The sequence below is a fragment of the Lathyrus oleraceus genome, chromosome 1, assembly GCF_024323335.1.
Source record: "Lathyrus oleraceus cultivar Zhongwan6 chromosome 1, CAAS_Psat_ZW6_1.0, whole genome shotgun sequence".
NCBI classification, from domain to species: Eukaryota; Viridiplantae; Streptophyta; class Magnoliopsida; order Fabales; family Fabaceae; genus Lathyrus; species Lathyrus oleraceus.
The window spans coordinates 246,138,675-246,161,941 of record NC_066579.1 but is presented as its reverse complement, the minus strand read 5'-3'; the positions used below and the strand labels follow the sequence as shown (position 1 = coordinate 246,161,941).

Here is a 23,267-nt window from a genome sequence, read left to right as displayed (position 1 = left end):
GAACCTTCAGCGTTGGGAACATGTTCCTTGACGTCTCGCGCATTCTTCTTGGTGTTGCTTTCCCCGTCCTTTATATAACATTCTGCTTTGGTGACCACCTCTGCCAACGAATGTGTCAGCTTTTGGGTGAGAGGACTCATTGAAGTGTCCCGCCTTGAGTCCATTTTGGAACGCCCCCACAAACATTTATTGATTGGGGGAACGACCCTAATGATAACTTCATTGAACCGAGCGAGATAATCCCCCAATAACTCTGATGAATCCTATTGTATATTGAATAGGCTAGTGGTGGACATTTTCCTGTGATGGCTGGTAGCAAACTGATGCACAAGTTTCCTTACCAGCTCTTGATAACAAGTGATGGAGGTTCGGGGTATACCCATATACCATCGCAAGGCAGTGTCCCTTAAGGTGCCAGACAATAACTTGCATTTTAGGGAGTCAGACACTCCAATGATGGTCATATGTGTGTTGATGGAGACGACATGTTCATAAGGATCATTGTGCCCATCAAACTTGGCCAAAGAGGGAGGTTTGAACCCTTCAGGGACATACGCTTCCCATATATCGTTTGAGAGTGGTTAAGGGTCCAACACTTCCATATCCTCTTGGGGATTGGACTCCTGCTGGTTCCGTATGATGTTGTTGACATTGTTCTTCATCGTCTGAATCATATGGCATAATTCTTCCGTGGTGGCGCGCATCTCCGCCAGGGCGTTTGGATCACCGGTACCACTAGAATCCTCCAGCGTAGGAGATGAAACTCTCTTGTTAACCATGGTTGAGAAATGCTAGGTATAGGAGTGGGGGTGACAATGAGTAGGGTGATTGTGATGAAGAATGTGTGACCCATGTTAGTTTCACCGGGGGCCCACGACGGGCGCCAATGTACCGGTAAAAAAAATACATGTGTGCATGTTACCCTTGCAAGGGTAGTGGTACTCAGAAGTCTTAGTAGATATATAATAGTTTGAGAATGATTATGGCTTGCCCACGACGTCGAGAAGCCCTATGCGGTGGTTTTAAAGGTCTTGCTTACGAGAGGTGAGAGAATCTGCCTGCAAGCATCTAATTTTGGGTGTAGAGTGTATCCGTTATGATCTGTCCTTCTCCTTTTGGGCCTAGAGTTTAAGAAACCATTTAAGACCATATCCGCTCCTAATGACTAGGGAAGACTACTGGCTACCTATTTTTCAAGGAGTCATGGTATGACTCCTTCTCATATGACTCACTCTAGACGGAAACCCTAAAGTCGTCCTTGTTTGGAACCTTCACAAATCAATCACTAAAATATAACACTACAAATATATATTTATTTAAATATATTAAATTTGTAAAAAATATTATAATAAAATACATTTGATTACAAACAACAACAAACTTTAAATCTGACGAATAAATCTTTACAATTTATTAATTTTAACTATTATTATAAATTAAAGAATATACTCGATTAGTTAAATGATTTAGATAAGTATAATAAATAAATAAAAAATGATTTTTAGATTTTGATTGGCTTAAAGATTATATTTGAAACATTTTGAAGTTTAACTCAAAGATGATAGTTTGTTTTTGTAATCCAAAACCTAGCAAAATATACCGTTGTAATTCAAGCACCTTCTGATTCATCCTCCGCGATCTTGCTACGATTATCGGAGACAAATGTTGAAACTGACGAACATCAACAATGGCTGCTCATGGCTGCTAGTGAGACACTTCTCTAGAATTCGTCCCCCAAAACCCGTTTCTGTTGATAAAGTAATCAGAGTTTCAAACAACATCGCTCGCTTGGATCTACCCAAACAACCTCTCAAACCCAGACAGTTACTTTCACTCCCTCCGTTTCCTCAACACACTCTTCGTTTCACTGCTGTCAACTGGATTAAGCATTACTTCAAAGGCACTTCAGGTTCCATCATTGAGTCTCACTTCAGACAAGGTCTTGTAAGTATCTTATAATTATTTCATGTTTTAAGCTCAACTATAAATGCATGATTTTGTTCATGATTTTCTAATCCAGGTGCAAATGGATGGCCAAATGCGAAAGGTATTTCGTCTACGCCTTTGTGTTTCAATTGCTTATGGTTTGTTTTAGGTTTAATAATAATAATACAACTATGCAGCTTAATTACAGATTAGACCTAATGATGTGATGAAACCCGGTGCTAGGGTTTATGTCCCGGTATCAATTGCTGAAACCAGGATTTCCAAAAGATATGATGCTATACCAAGTGGAACCCTATATCCAAATGCTGATGAAATTAAGTATCTACAGAGGCTTGTTATGTATAAAGTATGTATTATGTCTTTCATTTCATATAATGCCGCATTTATTTTTGTTAAGAGCTTTTGTTACTTTTTTTATTGTACAATTGCATTTGAATATTCTGTATTTATTTATTCAGGACTCTGCGATTATTTTGCTGAATAAACCTCCGAAATTGCCGGTTAAGGTTTGAATGTCTTTTTACATTTCGAGAAATTAAGTGAGTTGGAGTTTCCTAATTTTGATTTCCTGCTGGTGATCTTGTTAGGGGAATCTTCCGATTCATAATAGTATGGATGGGTTGGCAGCTGCAGCACTGTCCTATGATTATGACGAGGGTCCTAAACTGGTAAGCTACTCTTTTATACATCATTGACATTGCTATGATGTACGGAACAATTTGGTTTGCATTTTCCGGTCCTGCAACAAATGAATAGCTGTTCATATGGCTTTTGCTGACACTTCCATTTTAACTAAATGATGAAAAATTAGAATTTATGGGGAATTTTGGGAATGTTTAGGAGAGAAAGATATAATTTGGCTCCCAAATTTGTTTAATGAGATGATGAGGTCTAAGAAATGCTAGATGAGGCAAAGGTTGAGACTGCTATAGAAATAATTGGTGCTTAACGCTTAAACGTTTCTGTAATAGGAGATGAATTAATTGAGGAAGGGGGCACAATAGGATTTGGAGTTGAGAAAAGAGGGCAAATAACAGAATGGACATGTGGCATAATGGGGATGGGGGAATTGATTCCGGAATTAGAGGGCGTAACAGACTTGGAAAGGCATTTGGGACATTAACAATTGGGTATTCAAGGTTCAGCTAAGAAGTGGATTTGGCTCTCTCTGTCAAAAGAAATTCAGCTTTCGTATTTACTTTTCCTTTATCTTGTAAGAAGCTTAGTCAAAGGAAATTCTGCTTTTGTATTTACTTTTCCTTCATCTTATAAGAAGCTTAGCACCAAGCCACCAACCTTTGCCATCTTAGTCCTTTAATACCAGATACAAAACTTCTTAAATCATTTAATTTCAGTTTGGGTCCTATCAAATCAATTCTTATGTTTTTTTTCCTCCAGGTGCACCGTCTTGACAGAGAGAGCAGTGGCATCCTTTTACTGGGGAGAACAAAAAATAGTGTATCTCACCTTCAATGGTTATTCAGTAACATAAATAATGCAAAATCTTCTTGTAAGGTGCCTTTTCTACATGAAAGTATTTAACTGCTGTTTTCGTACACATCATTTAGCTTGTGAATGCATTATCCAGTCTTTCATAACACTGTAAACAACAATTTTATATTTACACTTGAATTTTATGTCTCCCTGGTCTATTTTAGGCATGGAATGATGCATGTGAAGCTACATATCAAAGATATTGGGCATTGGTCATAGGGGCTCCCAAGGAGAAGGAGGGCATAATCCATGCTCCTCTTTCTAAGGTTTGCACCCTTTATCTTTTTCCTGTGTGTTTAGTTCCAGTGATAGTTTGTAACATGCTTAATATGATTGCTATCTTCTAATGTGTTATTGATTTTGTTTATATATGTGATGTTATGCCAGGTGCTTATGAATGATGGGAAGACTGAGAGGGTAATGTTAGCTCATCATTCGAGTATAGAACCTCACCAAGAGGCTGTAACTGAGTATCGGGTGCTTGGTCCAAAGATAAATGGATGCTCATGGGTTGAGCTGCGTCCACTCACTTATCGCAAGCATCAGGTATTTTCAATGTTGCTTTAAAGTATCTGTTCAACTAACCTGTGCTTCTAAAGAAAGGATTTAGACATAATTTTCTAGTTAGGACTTAAATTTATCTTAGAGTATCATTAGTTTTGAAATTGCTAAAACAGGTGGCTCACCGAGTCAACCTTTTGTATCGACAAAGCCCTGGCTTGTGTTCTACCTTAGGTAACCTACTGTTAGGTATATGTAATCCCCATCCCAGTATAAATTCTCTTGAGGTTGATGCCATTCCTAGCCTAATTTAAACTTCAATCCACTATAAAATTCTGATATTGTAACTTATAGCATCCTATCAATTATACTTTTAGTTTGACCTTTTTCCATATTTTCCTTCCTCACTTTATTAGGGCATTTATGTAAACAACTTAATCAAGTGCTTACCATATAAAAACTTATTTGTATAATATAGCCCTAAAAAAACAGAGCTGGAGAAAAAAGGGACACTCATGTAGAACACAGGAGAAACAACACAGTAGAGTACAAAAGAGAGTAGTGGGGATGAATAAAAAAGAAAAGAAACAAGACAAATAAAGAGAAGAGAAACAAATCTGAAGAAGAATACCTAGACAATTGCGTGAGAAGAGAAGAGGAACAGAGGGAGAATAAGAAAAGTATATGAAGAATGGAAAGATTGCAGTGTGGAGAATGGAAAGGTTGTAGAGTGTTTTGGTTTTCTAAATATTTAATTAAAGTAGTTATTAATATTAAATGAGGATTATTATTATTTAATCACAATTTTTTAATTCTTTTGGGCCTGTTTACTGGTCGGGTAAAGAATACCCAGACAAGAATTTTCAGATTTAAAACAAAACTGCAATTTTCACCATATCGCCATGAGTGATATCCTTGTGGTGGCCACAATGGTGCTGCAATGCAAAATCCGCAGCGCCGCAACTTTTTCATGGCACTATGTTGAATTTCCGCAACTGCAATCCGCCATGGCCGCAATTTGATAACATTGTTGTACTTGTATATGGATTCTATAGCCTGATAAAGGGATGGGGTAAGCTCTGCATAAAGCATAAATTTCATATAGGTCATTTCTATATGCTGTTTTGGGGAGGTTATTGAAATAAATTGAAAACATTCTATGACATATCATAAGCTATTATTATAAAAAAACTTGAGCACTTAACAAGTGCTTCTGTTATAAGATAAACCTATATAAGCTCTTCCAAATGATTCCTAAACCTATTATTTTTTAAAATATCTAAAAGACGCCTCTTTATCATTTTCTTGCTTTTTTGACTCCTCAAGCACCGACTTAAAACAATGTCAAGACTCAAGACACCTAGTATCCTAAAATCCCAAAAAAACATGTTCTCTCATGTGGGATGGAGTGTGTTTGTGCTCTATTACACACGTTGGGTGTTGTAACAGACCAGCATTGAATCCTATGAGGGCTATGTGGCCCAGAAGGACTCGATGTGAGTTTTAAACTTTTTAATCAATGCCATGTATCTGCTGGTTCATCCTCGCCAGACAGCATTTCACTTGCCATGGGGTCGTTGCTCATTGACTAGAACAACAGTTACATGTTGGTTTTGGGATACAGTTATATGGCCAATGATAACCCCACACGCTAGCCACCACATCTCAAACTACTTTTCTTATTTTTTCTTCTCTAAAAGTATGCTACTTTTAAAAAAATCAAATGCTTATCTCAGTTGAGAAGCTTTCGTAAGCCTTCAATTAATCTGAATTGGGCCCTTATCAATTTGGTTCGGTTCTCGAGGCCATGAATGTTGGTTCATTGATTTGAAATTTTATGAGGCCCTTATCAATTTGGTTCCCTCATGTGGGATAGAGTGTGTTTGTGCTATATTATGTGTGTTGGGTGATGTAACATTTCACCAACATTGAGTCCTATGAGGGCCATGTGGCCCAAAAGAACTGGTAGTGAGTTTAAATCAATGCCACGTGTCTGCTTCTTCATCCTTGCCAGACAGCATTTCACTTGCCACAGTGTCGTTACTCAATGACTAGAATAACTGTTACATGTTGATTGAGCTAGTTATATGTAAAACAATAACCCTACACGCTGTGCCACGGCAGCTCAAGCTACTTTTCCTTAGTTTTTCTTCTCTAAAAGTATGTACTTTTTTAGAGCTTGTAAAGAATATTTGGTCCAACTTCTCCTTGAAATGAGAAGAGAAGACCAAAAAATACTTGGCCAAACAGTAACAATCTCTTCTAATTCATAGCTTCTTGCAAAGTTAAAAAATAAACTTCTGCATCTCAACATTTATAGAAATTCTCCTCATTTACATTTTTCCATAGCCATCTATAAACTTATAAGAGCATTTTCTAAAGTTAAAATCAAATACTTATCTTAGTTGAGAAGCTTTCACAAGCCCTCGATTAATCCAAGTCGCGCCCATCAATTTGGTTCTCAAGGCCGTGACTGTTGGGTCATCGATTTGAAATTTTTTCACATCTACTTGTACCATATATCTTTTTATTATTAATAAGATGCCTCAGTTAATTGAAATTTGCATGCCCCTTTTATAATTGGGATTAAAGAATTGGCATGATTCAGGCTTTATGTGTTACCTATTTTCTTCACAGCTATCTATTTGTTTACTGAATGTCATGTCCTTTTCAAAAATAACGTTGCCACTCAAGTGACAATTGGGATTGGCGGCGAGTTAAACAAAAAATAAAAGTGACGAGCAACCGTGAAGTTGACAAAAGCTATTCAATGTAGTTTCATCAAACTCTCCGCAATTTCAAACATGCACTAATTTAAATAAACTTTGGAGTGCGTTTTTTATTCATCATTGTTTCCTATTTCAAGAACTATACTAGCAACACACACACTAATTAGTTGAAATTCAAATGGGTTTCACTAAATTTATGAGGATCCAACTCAATTTAGTGGGAACCATTTGAATTTCAATCAATTAGTGATTTTGTATAAGTCAAAGTAACTTGTTCCTTAATGTGATTTCTGCTCCCTTTTGACCAGTTGCGTGTCCATTGTGCTGAAGCACTTGGAACACCGATTGTAGGTGACTACAAGTACGGGTGGTTTGTGCACAACCGATGGAAACAAATGCCACGAGTCGATATCGAGCCATCAACGGGAAAACCATACAAGTTGAGGAGACCAGAAGGTCTAGATGTTCAGAAGGGAAGCGTTTTATCTAAGGTTCCTCTATTGCATCTCCACTGCAGAGAACTTGCACTCCCAAATATTGCTAAGTTTCTTCATGTTTTAGAAAAGAGTTCAGAAGAACCTCACGCTTCACTTTCCCTGCTGCAGCATGATGTTCTTCGCTTTGTGGCTGCAATGCCTAATCATATGAGAATTAGTTGGAATCTTATGTCATCGTATTTAGTTTGAGAAAAAACCTATTAACTCGTGGAGTAAGAAATAGATGTCAACTGATATTTTAAAGTAAAGGATAAATCTTGTCATTCAAGATACCTTTACGAAATATTCTATCTGTTTTAAAATGACAGTCGTTTTACTAAATAAAATTTATTTTAAAATAATTGACATTCTTATTTTCAATGTAGTAGTAATAATAATAATTTTTAACTATGTCATTTAATTATTACTAGACACTACTTACATTAATAAGATTAATTTAGTAAAAAAATAATCCCTTATTGTCGCTACCAGGGTAACGAAATTGAGACTGAACAAAAGAATTGCTCTTCTTCGAAGGACAAAGTTAGAAGAGTCGCTACCTAATTTTATTTATATGTCTCTATCGGAGAGGTGAGAGAAAATAGTCGATAAAATCATCGAAAGAAGATGCATCCGAAAAGCGCAAAAAGGAATAAGGAATCGGTCTCGCATCCGAGATTTGGATTCGAAAGTCGATTACCCAAGGGGAAGGTATTAACACCCCTCATGTTCATGGTACTCCATGAGAACCATTTGGATTGTTTATGTATGCGAATATTCATCTCATTTTTTATTTATTTATTTTCAAAAGAGTGTATAAGAAATGATTGGACTCTGAGAGTTTTTGTTTATTATGCTTGCCAATGATTGTGATCCTTGTGCCTACGTATCACTCATCGGGGATGGGGAATCAGAGCTCCGTAGTTCGGAGTAGAAAAGTGTTTGTGTGTTGATTGATTTTATCTTTGAGAAAAATGGATTTTCGGAGTGGTGCCACATAAGGCACAAAAATAAGGTTTGATGTGTTATTTTGATTTTTATCTTGAACAAGGGTTTATGAAAAGAGTTTGTGGTTAGATTTCACTAAAGTCTATGGACGGAGGTGAATATTCTAGATAATAAGCTAAGTATCTTGCGCAATATTAATCGTAGTTTTAATATGTTTTTAATTTGATTATGAAAATGCCACTTGACGTTGGATCAATGGTTTGTTTATTTGATTATGAAATTTGGCTAATAGAATGCAATACGCATGCAAAGTAACCAACAAGAAAATAAAGGGGCTCATTGTAAGGTAGTCCAAGAGAAAGCCTCATGTGTGTGAAAGTGACCTAAGCTAAACAAAGGATAATGGTCTTACAAACATGTCCCCTAGGATGGTGCCATGATGCCATTCTTACAACCGGAATGTAAGTATAGATGAAATCCAAAGTTTGGAACAAAGTAATAGAAAAGGCCTCCAAGCAAAGGTCATATGATGAGATCCTCTAAGTCCAAGTTAATTAAGTGGAATGCTTTATTTTTGGTCTTATCATTTTATCATGTTTTTGTTGTTTTTAATGTATAATAACAATAAAGATAAATGAGAATAAATAAGTATGCATGATGAGTTTGTACAATGAGTATGATGATGGGTACTTAAATGTAAATTACAAGGTAAATGACATAAAAGTAAATAACAATGATAATATCAAATGTTAATGGTAATTAAAGTTAGTAAAGTTAGGTTAAGTTAGTAGTATGAACAATGGACCAACATTTGAGGATTATCTATCCTTAAGTCAATAGATTCAAAATATGACGCATCATGAGATAACTTAGCACTGATGCAAAATATTGAAGATGATCAAAGGATCAATTTATAATAGATTTGTACCAATGAAAGTTATGCTACCCCAGGTCCATCTATCAATAGATTGACAAAAGGAAGATTATGCAAACTCAAGGTTGAAAGTTTAATGTTTTGATTAAGTTATTAGGTTAAGTAAGTTATAAGATTAAGGTATAATGTTAATACAATAGTAAATTGTTAGTGTATAATATAAACAAGTAAGTTTAAGAGGCTAGTGGGTTAGTCTAAACCAAAACAAAGACAATGTATCAGATGAAGTCATAAGTTATCATATGTAAGAGCAAGACTTCATTTACATGTCAAATGACCCAAGTGGTTTGATGTAGGGGCAACCTATCCATGATCCAAAGTACCATGGATGATCACTTGGTCATCCATTTGTAGATTTGAAATAAGGAAGGTTCAAGCAACCCTAATTAAATGAAAATCATGACAAATGTAAACTTCATTAGCCCTAAAATTCAAGACCTCATAAGTGTTACCACAAGAAATTAGTAAGGCATGTTAAAGTCATAATTAATGAAAACGCCTTATGGATTTAAGGATTATACCTCATCAAGGGGATGTTTGAAAGAAAAGTTGAGTCTAAGATAATCAAGAGCTGGGAAAACCACAAGTTACCAAAAGATGAAATCGACGGAAGAAGCAAGTTGGGTCGAAATCCGTTCTGTCGACTAAACCAGAGATCGGGACTTAAGAAGTTCTTGATTGTATCGGACACATAGGGGATGGTGTCGACATAAGTACCTGAACGGGATAAGTTTGAAATTCAAAATGACTAACAATTACAAGGAGAACGAGCGCCAAAGATATGGAGCAGTTTTTAGATCGTGTAGCACGACGTCTGTCTACAGACAATTATTTTTGGGATAGTTTTGCCTGTAGACAGTCTCTTTAGTTCATTATAAATAGGGGATCCCACAGAGGACTCCGGGGTGTTCACTTTGTACCAAAATCACTTGTAAAAAACTTCACATTCCCAGTGCGAGGAAGCAAGAGTTTTCAAGAGTGCTATGTACGTGAATCACCACATTTACTTCAATGCAACTTCCTTATTTTTCAATTGTTCCCGTTTAACACTTTATTTTAATTTCGTTTACGTTTGAATTATCCTTTTATGTTGTCGTCTACGCTATCGACACTAATTCTATTACAATAATAGAATTCACTAAAAGCATGTTCGTTGTGTATGTCTTTTGAATGTTATAGTGCTGTCGGTCACGAGTCACCCATAGTCTATAGCATCATCATTTCGTGTGGAAAAATCTTTGCTTGTTCAATATTTTGTCAGAAGCCGTTTCTCACAAAGTTAATAGTCCTTCGAATTGAACGAGTTATCCTGTTACATTAGCACATGTCTTAGGATCAATTGGTTGATCCTGCAAGTAACCCTTAGTTTTGAGGCTTAGGGAGGACCAACGATTGTTTACCAATTTCCACAGTAAACAAAATGGCACGCCCAGTGGGACAATGCTAGTGTAGTTACGCAATTGCATGAAACTTAGAAGTGACAAACTATATAGTAGACCACAAGAAACTGTGAAAATGTCAAACTCCAATACGGATGAAGTGCCATAAGGGACTTTATCCACTACGGAAATAGTAATTTCACAGGTTGCAACTTTGCCTCCGTTGACAAGTGCAGCCTCAATGATGTCGACTACAGGTGCGGTTGGAGCATCAATTCCTTTACCTCCACCGGGAGGTTCAGGATCAATGATGACAACATTCAGACCTTATATGCCTCGCTTTGGCACCACAGATCCTCTTTATGGAATTCCGTATTCCTTAATGCCAGGATATCAGTCAACATCAAGTGCAACATTGTTTTCAGAAAACGCTCAAAATACGAGTTCCTTCTTACAGGGATTAGCGCAAGGGGGCAATGCTCAGAATAAGAATAATACTCAGAATAGAACCATGTCGTTGTCGAATACTTCAATAGCGGCGTTGAGGCAGCAAATGGATGATAGTAATCATGAGTTGGTTAATATGTTAACTAATCAAATGGGTACAGTTTTTAATCCTGTGATACAGGAATCCTGTGATACAGGAATCTGCTGAAACAAATAGGCAGGTGGCTAATCAATTGACACGCTTGTGCAACTTCCTAGGGGCATCGACTCGACAGATGGCACAAGTGGTTAGGCAAACCATTCCTGTTCAAGTAGAGATAGGGGCAGCAGAAGATGAGACAGTCCATGAGGGACAAATCCTTAAACCCCAACAAAATCAAGGCGTTGAGTCAGGAGTAGCAGGACGTAACCAGATGGTGTTAGTTAACCGACATCAGGATGCTGATCAAATTGTCGATCAAGATCGGCAAGAAGACTTAGCAGTGGAAAATAATTTGACAACTATTGTCGAAAAAATTATGGCTAGGAATGGTATGAGTGCCACATTGCAAAGACCACTATATGCTTCCCCATTGGCTGAATTTATTCTCCAAACCGAGGCACCTAGAGGAACGAAGGTGCCTAAATACACTAAGTTTGGGGGAGAATCTGGTGAGTCGACAATAGAACATATTGCCAGATATTTAACAGAGTCGGGAGATTTGGCTCATAATGAGTGTTTGAGAGTAAAAAACTTTCATTCTTCTTTGACTAAGGCTGCCTTCACATGGTTCACTTCTTTGGCCCTAAATTCGATTGGTTCGTGGGCCAAGTTAGAAAAGAAGTTCCATGAACAGTTTTACGAAGGACACTCCAAAATCAATTTGGCAGAATTGTCTAGCATTAAGAAAAGGTTTGCTGAGAGTATTGACGATTATCTGAATAGATTTAGATCATTAAAGGCCAGGTGCTTTACGCAAGTACCGGAACATGAACTTGTTCAAATGGCTGGTGGGGGGTTAGATTATTCCATTAGGAAGAAAGTAGACCCAAACTTTGTAAAGAGTATGTCACAATTGGCTGATAGAGTTCGACATCTCGAACGGCTAAGGTTAGAAAAGGTTAGACACAGTAAGGCTAAGAAGGAGAAAATAACTTTCGTCGATTATGATGCGACAAATTCAATTTATGAGGTTGATTATGCCTCATCGACCTAATTAGAAATTGACGTGGCTGAGTTAAAGCCAAGATCTGCTTATGAGTGTCGGTTATTACTTCCTGCACAAGGGAAAAATTCTGTCGAAAACAATCCAAAATTCCCTTAAAAAACTTATACATTTGATGTGACAAAGTGTGAGGAAATTTTTGATTTGTTAGTTAAAGATGGTCAAATGGTGGTGCCACCTGGTACTAAAATACCACCATTGGAACAAAGACAGAAAAGAGGATTTTGTAAGTATCATAATTATCTTGGTCATAATACCTCTAATTGTTATCTTTTCAGGGATCTAGTTCAGAAAGCAATTCAAGAACGCAGGCTGAAATTTGCTGGCCACAAAATGAAGATCGACGCTGACCCTCTCCACCAGGAGGACGCTCTATTCGTTTAGCCAGTCGAGATCAACATGGTCGAGATCTCTGAATATGATGAGGCTGACATGTTAGAGGAAACTGATGAAAGCCCAGATGTCGACATAGCTGAAGTCTATCCCAGGGCTGATGAAGATTTGGTAGATTTCTTGTATCGCTGCAAGAATAAGGGTTCACAAGTCTGCTTATGCTCTAGATGTGGCGTTGTCACCGACAAAGTTGCTGCTGAAAATTTCCAAAAGCTACAATTGGGAAAAAGCAAAGGAAGTGGGTTGAACAGAGCCCGCCAGAATGAAAGAATCCCAAGGAAAGCTGTGGAAAATGCTCAAGCAAGGCCTAAGAGCTTCGTACCATCGACAAGTGCTCCTAGAGGCACCTGGATCAAGCCTCAGGGAAAACTAGAAACCCCACAAGGTGTTGCTGCTGCCAGATGGATGCGAATGGGTGCTAATACCTTCCCTTCGCATAACCGACTCCCGAACCCAAGATTTGGTTGTGAGACCTTGTCTTTTCCTTTCCTCTTTTCAGGTTTACTTCGAGCGTTTCCTTTCCCTCCTTTGGGATAAATAACGCACGGTGACGACTTTTCTGTCATTTTCTTTCGCCGATTATTTTTTCGTACTGTATTTTTCAGGTTGCGACAGCTGGCGACTCTGCTGGGGACCCGGTTTCCCTAAGTGAGTCCCTCCTAGCTTTTGTAGTTTGTTTGTTTATTGGGTGGTCATGCTTTTGTACAGTTATTTATTTACCTGCTTTACCTTATTGCATTGTGTACATATCATTGCTGTATCTGTTGGCTGGCTATGGCTGCTTGGTGATCTTTGTGAGATGAGTTCTATACCCGAACTCGAGTGCACTTAGGATAGGAGAATGGCATAGTCTTGTCGACTTGTGTGGAGTTATTCCTTAGCAAGTTGACTTGCAAGCCCATTCACTTGGTGAAGGTCATGTTGAGATCAATAATGTCACACAAGTAAGTTGTGGTTAGACATTACTTTTTCCAATATAGACCTTAGAAGCCGAGGACCTTAGTTTACCAAACCCATCTTGGCCTATTCGTAGGACGTAGTGCGAAAGTCGTTCAAGTGTAAGATTTGATACGATTGTTACGCGATACTACACTCACAAGAGTCTCTCTTGAGAATATTTTTGGAATACGAGTAGTCGTTCCTCCGATAATATCCGAAAGATGGGATTATGACTATGGGAACCTTTTGTAGAACATGTTTGGCAGGTTTAAACCTTAGTACACTCCTTTTGGGTGGTTCTTAACCTAAACTCCATGCTCGTGACTTGCAACAAACCCTTGATTCATGGTTGATCCGATCAGGTATCCTTAATATCAATGAAACTTGGGTGTTGATAAGGTGTAAACCATAATCCACCAAAATGGGTGGTTGATATTAAGGATAACATGATCCATCCCATGACCTTTGTTTGGTGTGCTCTTAATTGCTCTCCAGACGGTGCAACCTGACAGATGTTCAAGCAAATACAGCGATCCTGATTCCCATGCCACTGCACTGCATTCACATCATTTTGCATTCATAATCATTCACACATGTTTATCCATTTCTGTGGGGTTTATATCTTCTACTTGATTCTAGTCGGAATTTTCTTGGTTCTCATCAACGACTTAGTCTTTTTTTACATCGTTTATCTATTGAGAGACTGGAATCAAGGGGGTAGAATACCTTTGGAATTGATAAACATGTCATTGCATTTACATATTCATTAGCATGTCTTGCATAATAGGTACCGCCACAATGTTCTCAGTTTGTTTGGTGTTCCATCAGCAGGATAGCTGACCCAGGCATTCACCGGTATGGTACCCGCAGAAACCAACAGAGAGTAATGGAAAGCCTACAGGCAGAGTTCGCCGAGATGAAAATCCGCATGAATCAATTCATGGATGTGGTTCAAGGGGTGGCTCAGGGACAGCAAGAGCTCAGGCAGATGATACAGAAGAATCCCCCTGCTCAACCAGAGACGGTGACTGATCCTCCAGTTGGAGAGGCTATTGGATCCAACGGACCGGGGGCCTATCCCAATCCTACATGTCACCTCCGGTCAACAGCCCGTTCATGATGATCAGGACGATCAGTTCCCCCTGCTGCAGGAAGACTTTGGTATGGGTCATGGTGTGGACCCCATGTTTAGAAGATTGGAAGAGAGGTTGAAGGCAGTGGAAGGACAAAATCCTCTAGGAGTAGATGTTGCTGACTTGGGGCTGGTCCCAGGTGTGAGAGTGCCATCGAAATTCAAGGTCCCGATATTTGACAAATACAATGGCAACTCTTGCCCGAAGATCCATGTGCAAGCCTATTTCCGTAAAATGGTTGCATACTCCGATGACGAAAAGTTGCTTATGTACTTTTTCCAGGACAGCTTTGCTGGGGCATCCCTGGAATGGTATATGAGGCTGGACAGAGCCCACATCCGTTGCTGGAGGGATTTGGCTGAGGCTTTCGTGAAGCAGTATCAGTATAACGCAGACATGGCTCCGGACAGAACTCAACTTCAAAATCTGTCTCTTAAAAGCAATGAGTGCTTCAGAGAATACGCTCAACGCTGGAGAGAAACAGCTTCCCGTGTTCAACCTCCTATGTTGGAGAAGGAAATGGCTAACATGTTCATGAACACTCTGCCAGGACCTTATTTGGAGCGCCTGGTGGGTTGCAATGCCTCCAATTTTGCTGATGTAGTCTCTACCGGAGAGAGGGTGGAGAATTACCTGAGGACATACAAGACCCAAAGTGGAGGTGGATCCTCATCAGGGGTGAAGAAGCCGTTCATTCAGGGACAGAAGAGGAGAGAAGGGGATGCAAGTGCGATATCTTCTTATCAGAACAGGGATAACCGGAGGAATAACTTTCAGAACTATCATCAGCAACCGTATGTTGCAGCACCACTACAACAACAACAACCGCATCGTCAACCAGCTCAGTACCAACCACAACAACCGGGTAACAGACCCGCCTAGCAACCGAGGCCAAGGACGATGGACCGGCGTTTCGACACTCTTCCAATGTCGTACGCTCAGTTGCTTTCTAGTCTTCAACAACTACAACTTGTGCAGTTGCGCACTCTGGCTCCTCCCGTTGGTAGGCTTCCGGTGGGTTATGACGCCAACGCTAGGTGTAGCTTCCACTCTGGGGCACCTGGCCACAATATTGAGAACTGCAAAGCTTTTAAGCACGTAGTTCAGGACCTCATTGATTCAAAGGCCGTTAACTTTGCACCAGCTCCTAATGTCGTCAACAATCCCATGCCCCAGCATGGTGGAGCCAACGTTAACATGGTTGAAGGAGAAGTCAAATTAGTCTCTGCGGTCAACAATGAAGATGAGGATAGTGATTGCGACATCGATAACTGGGTGCGTCCGAGGATCTCGGGTGAAGTTCTCAACAATTGGTCTTCAGAGGAGATTGTCCAAGCCACTTGTCTGGAGGAGTAATTTTCTTTGTTTATTCATGCATATCCAAGTCTTACATTCCGCCAGGGCGTAATGACTCATTGTATGGCTCATCTATGTGACACTTGCATTTTTTTATCATAAATAAAGGACGTCTTTTTGCATTCAAATATTTCGTTCCCTGTCTTTCTATTTTTGCAGTTTTTCAAAAAAAAATGGCAATGTTTTGTTTAGTTTCCACTTTTTTTCTTTTTTCACACTCATAAGCACATACCATCACTCATGCAGATGCACATCACCGGATCCTATTGATAACGGTTCTGCTATGGCTCGCTTCGACTTTGAAAATCCAATCTTTCAAGCTGAAGAAGAGGGTGATGAAGACTGTGAACTCCCTGAAGAACTTACCAGGTTATTAAAACAAGAGGAAAGGGTCATTCAACCGCATCAAGAGTCTGTTGAAGTGATTAATCTCGGCACCGAGGACGCCAAGAGAGAAATCAAGATAAGGGCTGCTTTGGAAGACAATGTGAAGAAGGGGTTGATTGAATTGCTGCAAGAGTATGTTGACATCTTCGCTTGGTCTTATCAGGACATGTCAGGGCTTGACACATACATCGTTGTACATCGCTTGCCTCTCAAAGAAGGTTGTCCTCCGGTCAAGCAGAAGCTCAGAAGAACAAGACCAGAGATGGCTGTCAAGATAAAGGAAGAAGTGCAAAAACAGTTGGATGCAGGGTTTCTAGCAGTCACAAATTATCCGTCATGGGTTGCAAATATCGTTCCGGTACCTAAGAAGGATGGAAAGGTACGGATGTGTGTTGACTACCGGGATCTGAATAGGGCTAGTCCTAAAGATGATTTCCCCTTACCTCATATTGACGTTTTGGTGGATAACACGGCTCAGTTCTCGGTATTCTCCTTCATGGATGGCTTTTCTGGCTATAATCAAATTAAGACGGCACCAGAAGACATGGAGAAGACAACATTCATAACCCCATGGGGCACCTTCTGCTACAAGGTGATGCCGTTTGGTCTGAAAAATGCTAGAGCAACATATCAATGAGCGATGGTGACTCTTTTCCATGATATGATTCATCATGAAATCGAGGTTTATGTTGATGATATGATTGCCAAATCTCAGACAGAAGAAGAACATTTTGTGAATTTGCAGAAACTGTTTGAGCGTTTGAGGAAATTCAAGCTGAGGCTTAATCCGAACAAGTGTACTTTTAGGGTGAGATCTGGAAAACTACTGGGTTTTGTTGTTAGCAGAAAAGGGATTGAGGTGGATCCGGCCAAAGTGAAAGCGATACAGGAAATGCCTGAGCCAAGAACAGAGAAACAAGTCCGTGGTTTCTTAGGGAGGTCAAACTACATTGCAAGGTTCATCTCTCACCTAACAGCCACGTGTGAGCCAATATTCAAATTGTTGAGAAAAGATCAGGCTATCAGGTGGAATGATGATTGTCAAAGGGCGTTCGAGAAGATAAAAGAGTATTTGCAGAATCCTCCTATCCTTGTGCCTCCGGTCCCAGGGAGACCGCTGATTATGTATTTGACAGTACTGGACAATTCCATGGGTTGTGTTCTCGGTCAACACGACGAGACAGGTAGGAAAGAGCATGCCATTTACTACCTGAGTAAGAAATTCACAGATTGCGAGTCGAGATACTCAATGCTTGAAAAAACATGTTGTGCACTTGCATGGGCTGCTAAGCGATTGAGACAATACATGCTGTCTCACACAACCTTACTGATCTCCAAAATGGATCCAGTCAAGTATATATTTGAGAATCCAACTCTCACCGGAAGAGTTGCTCGTTGGCAAATGGTACTGACAGAATACGACATCCAGTATACTTCCCAGAAAGCCATCAAGGGGAGTATTCTGTCAGACTATCTTGCTCAGCAGCCGATTGATGATTATGAGCCGATGAAGTTTGATTTTCTAGATGAAGACATCATGTTCCTCAAGATGAAAGACTGTGAAGAGCCAGTTGTTGAATAGGGACCTGATCCAGACGAAAAGTGGACTTTAATGTTTGATGGGGCCATCAACACCAGAGGAGGTGGAATTGGTGCTGTCATTACAACTCCGAAAGGCGCCCACATGCCTTTCACCGCTCGTCTGACTTTCGAGTGCACCAATAATGAAGCTGAGTATGAAGCCTGTATCTTGGGTATTGAGCAAGCCATTGATTTGAGAATCAAGACTCTGGACATCTTCGGAGATTCGACTCTAGTGATCAATCAAGTGAATGGTGATTGGAATACTCTCCAGCCCAATCTGGTCCCTTACAGAGATTACACGAGGAGATTGTTGACTTTCTTCACAACAGTAAAGCTGTATCATATAACTCGTGATGAGAACCAGATGGCAGATGCTCTTGCTACTCTATCCTCCATGATCACGGTGATCCGTTGGAACCATGCTCCCAAGATCGACGTGATGCGCCTTGATAGGGCCGCGTATGTGTTTGCTGCTGAACTGGTAGTTGATGACAAGCCCTGGTATCACGACATCAAGTGCTTTTTGAAGAATCAAGAGTACCATGCAGGGACATCCAACAATGATAGAAAGACTTTGAGAAAATTGGCAGGCAGTTTCTTCTTGAACAAAGACGATGTTCTGTATAAGAGGAACTTCGACATGGTTTTGCTCAGATGCGTGGACAGACACGAAGCAGACATGTTAATGCAGGAAGTTCATGAAGGCTCCTTCGATACTCATGCCAGCGGACATGCAATGGCTAAGAAATTGTTAAGAGCAGGTTATTACTGGATGACCATGGAATCTGATTGTTTCAAATATGCCCGGAAGTGCCATAAATGCCAGATTTATGATGATAAGGTGCATGTGCCGCCGAATCCTTTGAATGTGATGTCTTCGCCGTGGCCTTTCGCTAAATGGGACATCGATATGATTGGAAAGATTGAGCCGGCCGCTTCCAATGGGCATCGCTTCATCCTTGTTGCCATCGACTATTTCACCAAGTGGGTCGAAGCAGCGTCATTTGCGAAGGTCACCAGACATGTGGTTGCCCAATTCATCAAGAAAGAAATCATTTGTCGCTATGGGATTCCCGAAAGAATCATTACTGATAATGGTTCTAATCTCAACAACAAAATGATGAAGGAGTTGTGCCAGAACTTCAACATTCAGCATCACAATTCTTCCCCTTACCGCCCTAAGATGAACGGTGCTGTTGAAGCGACAAATAAGAACATAAAGAAGATTGTGCAGAAGATGGTCGTTACGTACAGAGATTGGCATGAGATGCTACCCTTCGCCTTGCATGGGTACCGTACTTCAGTACGTACATCGACCGGGGCAACCCCTTACTCCCTTGTGTATGGTATGGAAGCAGTCCTACCTGTTGAAGTGGAGATTCCTTCTCTAAGAGTCCTGTTGGATGTCAAGTTAGACGAAGTTGAATGGATTCGGACAAGGTTCAATGAGTTGAGTCTTATCGAAGAGAAGCGAATGGCAGCCATTTGTCATGGGCAGTTGTATCAAAGTCGGATGAAGAGAGCCTTTGATCAGAAAGTGCGTCCTCGATGCTTCCAGGCCGGAGATTTGGTGTTGAAAATGATCCTTCCTCCTCAGACAGATCACAGGGGCAAGTGGACTCCTAACTATGATGGACCGTATATTGTCACCAAGGTTTTTGATGGTGGGGCCTTAATGCTTGCAACGATGGATGGTGAAAACTTCACTTCCCCGGTGAACTCAGACGCAGTTAAAAAATACTTAGCATGAAATAGACCCGTTGGACAATAAAAAGAGTAGTCCAGGCAAAAATGGGCGTCCTGAAGAACCAAGAAAATGAAAAAGATTCAGGCAAAAATTAGGGATTAAAAGTGAAAAGATTTTACACCCGGTAAGTTGAAAACCTGAAAAGGCAACTTGGGCAAAAATGGGTATCCCGGTGGATTGAAAACCCGAAAAGGGCGATCCAGGCAAAAGTTAGGGATTAAGCGAATGACTGCGTTCTGAGTAGTTCTGAATCTCATCTCGTGTCAATGACTGGAAACTTTTGAAGGATAGGAAACAATCCAATCACTCTTTCAGAAAGCTGATCATCTGGAGGATCTTGAAGACGAGCAAGTCATAGCAGAATTGGAACCCAATAGAAATCCATTTCACATTGTCATTAGATTAATGTCTGTTTTTATCTGTTGTGCGATTACCTCTTTCCAGGGATTGCTTCCTGATGTAAATGCCTATTCAGAGGCCGTTCAATCAATAAAATCTTGGTATCAGTATATCTCTATTTTCATTTTCATTTTTCTGTTTTGTTTGCAAAAATGATGTCCAAATTTTTTGATAAACATTGTATCATGACACATAAAAGCTTTGCAGGTACATGCTTAATAAACATTTAAAATTGTTGTAAATTTTAAGTGCTTTGGATCGTCTATTCAGAACAGGTACCCTCGAGGCATTTCCTTAAAATCCCCTGCAGATGATCCTGAATGTTTTCGCCAACAGACGAATTCGGTATCTTATCCCTGTAGAGCTAATCAGAGCGTTGGATTCTTCAATCCCCAGCAGGTTCTCACCACTGTACCTCCCCCTAAGCGGTGGTTTTAGATTATACACTCCCTAGTAGAGTTGACATTGTCAGACTATATACCCCCAACGGAGTTGACAGTGCCAGACTGTATCTTCCCAGCAGAAGCGGCTGCTCCTCAGAGTTCGAGGCCAGATCGATAATCCCAATGCCAGATCCATGGTTTCTTTCCTTGAAGCAGAATCTCGGTACCGTATCGGTGTTTGCTTCCCCTGCTAAGTCGTCTCTCTCGCAGGTTATGGTTGCCAGAACCACTATCGCTTTCCCCAACAGCAGGTTTTCAGTGCCATTCTCTCCCCAGTCAGAATCTCGGTATTTCGTCATTTCTAGAACACCGTGTGGCGGGTCATTTCCCCACAGAGTTCTTTGCGCTGTGCATCTCCAGCAGCCTTGCCAGGGTCCAGAAGATGGTGATCATTTCCCCAGCAGATCCCCTTGCCTCAGCTTGGCATTCTACCCAGTATTTTGCATCCCTGCATGTAGAATCATATTGCATTGCATCCTCCCAAATCGCGTAGCATTTCCATTTTCATGGAGCATTACGCTATTGAAAAATTCAAACATACGCATGTAAGCATAAAACATTCTCGGTATCCCAAGTGATAAGCCAAAAGTTGTTTCCAGTACTCAGACTGAAGATTGTTCATGACTTACCTTTGTTATCCCCAGCAAGTGTCATTGGCCCATGCGTCGCCTCTATTATCGTTCCCTATTTCTGCCGATGCTGACAGGCATGAAGTTCTTCCGGTATTCAGACCGAAGTGGCGTTCAGGCCAGTTTTCCGATGTTCAGATCGAAGAAGTTTCCGACATTCAGGTCGATGCAACTTGTGGCATTCAGGCCAGTTTTCTGATGTTCAGATCGAAGAAGTTTCCGACGTTCAGGTCGATGCAACTTGTGGCGTTCAGGCCAGTTTTCCGATGTTCAGATCGAAGAAGTTTCAGACATTCAGGTCGATGCAACTTGTGGCATTCAGGCTAATTTTCCGATGTTCAGATCGAAGAAGTTTCCGACGTTGAGGTCGACGCAACTTGTGGCATTCAGGCCAGCCTCTCGGTGTTCAGACCGATATTAATAATCTCATATCTCTCGATTTTCAGATCGAAGTCATTTCCAGTATTCAGACTGATGAGCGGCATTCAGGCCATGGTTATTTCTGTGTTACCATTTATTTTGGTATCTAGGTTAACATTCTTTTTCGGTATTCAGACTGACTCTCACCGTACCAGACGAATTCTTCTTTCAAGACCACCTCTTTGCCGATTCTGACAGGCATTGTTACTTCACTTCACTTCAGTGCAAATTTTCGGGCTTTTATTGTATTCAATCCCTTGATACCTCGAAAGCACGAAAGCCGCTGCTATCTTCTTTCCAGGTCTCCAGTTGATTGAATAGGGGCAGCTGTAATACCCCAAAATTTACCCTTCATTTTTCCTGGAAGCATACGCTTTACGCCTCATGCATGCATTCATTTTTAGGTCATTTAGCATTTGCATTTCATCATGGCAATCGAAATATTTTTAAATAAAAAAAATAAATAAAAAAAATAAAAAAAAATAAAAAAAAGAAAAAATCTTGGACTTGGACCTCTCTCATTTGAGCCCACAGGTCCACAAAAATCAGGTTATAAACTCAGAGTTTCAGTGAAACAAAAGGCAATTCTATTCCTATTACCCTGTTTGAGAAAAAGATAGTTAGAGAAGAACCCTGGGGAAAAAGATAGTGAGAGAAGAGCTAACAGAGTTCAGAGCAACCTCCAGGCAACTCTAAAAGGTTCATTCTGTCTCACACACTTTCAGCTCAAGTAAACCCTAAAGATTGTTTTGTAAACCTCACGGGTGCAACTCAATTTCAATCAAGCTCTCCAATCAGGTTTGCCCTTATTCCCATTACCTTTGTGCTTTGAAGTTGAATACTCTGAATGTTTGAGGTATGATGGATGAATTTCATTAGGTTTTTTCTCACGGGTTTATAATTATGTATGAATGTATAAATAATGCCTTGAATGCTTAATCGTTTAATTTCTGAAGTGTATGCCACAGGGTTTGAGGTTTCTGAAACCATACTGTTATCCATGAAAAAATGCTTATCGTGTTTCACTAACCCTTTTGTTGAGTTTTTGTGAGGGCTCACATACTCTTGCAGGGATAGCTTGCCTGGTGTTCTACTTTATTTGTGGGATACCGCCTGGAGGTTTCATTCCGATTACCTGTACTGACTCACTTTCTTTGATGGTGTTTAGCTTGGAAGGATCCCTGGGTTTCCCATTCCTCTAATTGCTGTTACTTCGGATCTTTATCCGCGTGGTACTTTTACATTTTTCCCGCATTTTACTGCTTTCCTAGCTGGAAGACCTCGATAGGAGGCAATGTTTTTGTGTGTTTATTTTTTTTCACAGGTTCCTTCGTCAAGGACTGCCTTTTTGCATGAGCATCCCAAACCCTAACCCTTCATTGATTTTTCTTCTCCTAAACACACGTTTACTCCTTCTACTACAGGTGAGTAAGTCTCCAAAGGTCGAGCATCTGATAGATTGCGTAGTAACGTCGTTCGTCCAAAACCCAATCCATAACCCCGCAGTTAGCCGAACTACGGCTTGCTCTGATTCTCATTCCAGATGAGATACGTAGGCATAAGATGTGATGTCTTAGCGAGCACACATCCCCCAAACCCATAGGTTAGCCGAGCTACGAAGACTCTGATTCTCATATTCAGATGAGATACGTATGCAGTGGATGCGACATCCGTGCGAGTCATTTTCATTTAACCCCTTTTTTATTAAACAGCACAAGATAAACTCACACCCTTTAGACAAGAACTACAAAAGTGGATCCCGTAGAGTACTACGGAT

The 23,267-nt window shown here is 40.2% G+C and overlaps 2 protein-coding genes across 2 annotated transcripts; both read left to right on the top strand.

Annotated features, from left to right (window-relative positions):
• Positions 1–1,530: 1,530 nt before the first annotated feature.
• On the top strand, positions 1,531–7,509 carry LOC127129615 (RNA pseudouridine synthase 3, mitochondrial). The gene is made up of 9 exons (XM_051058771.1): positions 1,531–1,944; positions 2,021–2,047; positions 2,135–2,293; positions 2,406–2,453; positions 2,535–2,615; positions 3,346–3,462; positions 3,606–3,707; positions 3,829–3,987; positions 6,980–7,509. The coding sequence occupies exons 1-9, from the start codon at positions 1,663–1,665 to the stop codon at positions 7,355–7,357; spliced, it is 1,353 nt and encodes a 450-aa protein (XP_050914728.1). The 5' UTR covers positions 1,531–1,662; the 3' UTR covers positions 7,358–7,509.
• Positions 7,510–10,919: 3,410 nt separating this feature from the next.
• On the top strand, positions 10,920–12,444 carry LOC127101789 (uncharacterized). Its single transcript, XM_051039233.1, has 4 exons — positions 10,920–10,985; positions 11,053–11,472; positions 11,611–11,945; positions 12,339–12,444. Exons 1-4 carry the CDS (start codon positions 10,920–10,922, stop codon positions 12,442–12,444), a joined length of 927 nt encoding a protein of 308 aa, XP_050895190.1.
• Positions 12,445–23,267: the final 10,823 nt, after the last annotated feature.

Excerpts from the sequence above, each read along its gene's own strand:
- LOC127129615 (XM_051058771.1), top strand. The coding sequence starts at position 1,663 with ATGTTGAAACTGACGAACATCAACAATGGCTGCTCATGGCTGCTAGTG. Across the intron at positions 3,463-3,605 it reads ATGCAAAATCTTCTTGTAAG|GCATGGAATGATGCATGTGA; the intron begins GTGCCTTTTCTA and ends GGTCTATTTTAG. Across the intron at positions 3,708-3,828 it reads TCCATGCTCCTCTTTCTAAG|GTGCTTATGAATGATGGGAA; the intron begins GTTTGCACCCTT and ends ATGTTATGCCAG.
- LOC127101789 (XM_051039233.1), top strand. The coding sequence starts at position 10,920 with ATGTCGTTGTCGAATACTTCAATAGCGGCGTTGAGGCAGCAAATGGAT. Across the intron at positions 10,986-11,052 it reads ATGATAGTAATCATGAGTTG|GAATCTGCTGAAACAAATAG; the intron begins GTTAATATGTTA and ends CCTGTGATACAG. Across the intron at positions 11,946-12,338 it reads CGACATCTCGAACGGCTAAG|GGATCTAGTTCAGAAAGCAA; the intron begins GTTAGAAAAGGT and ends TTATCTTTTCAG.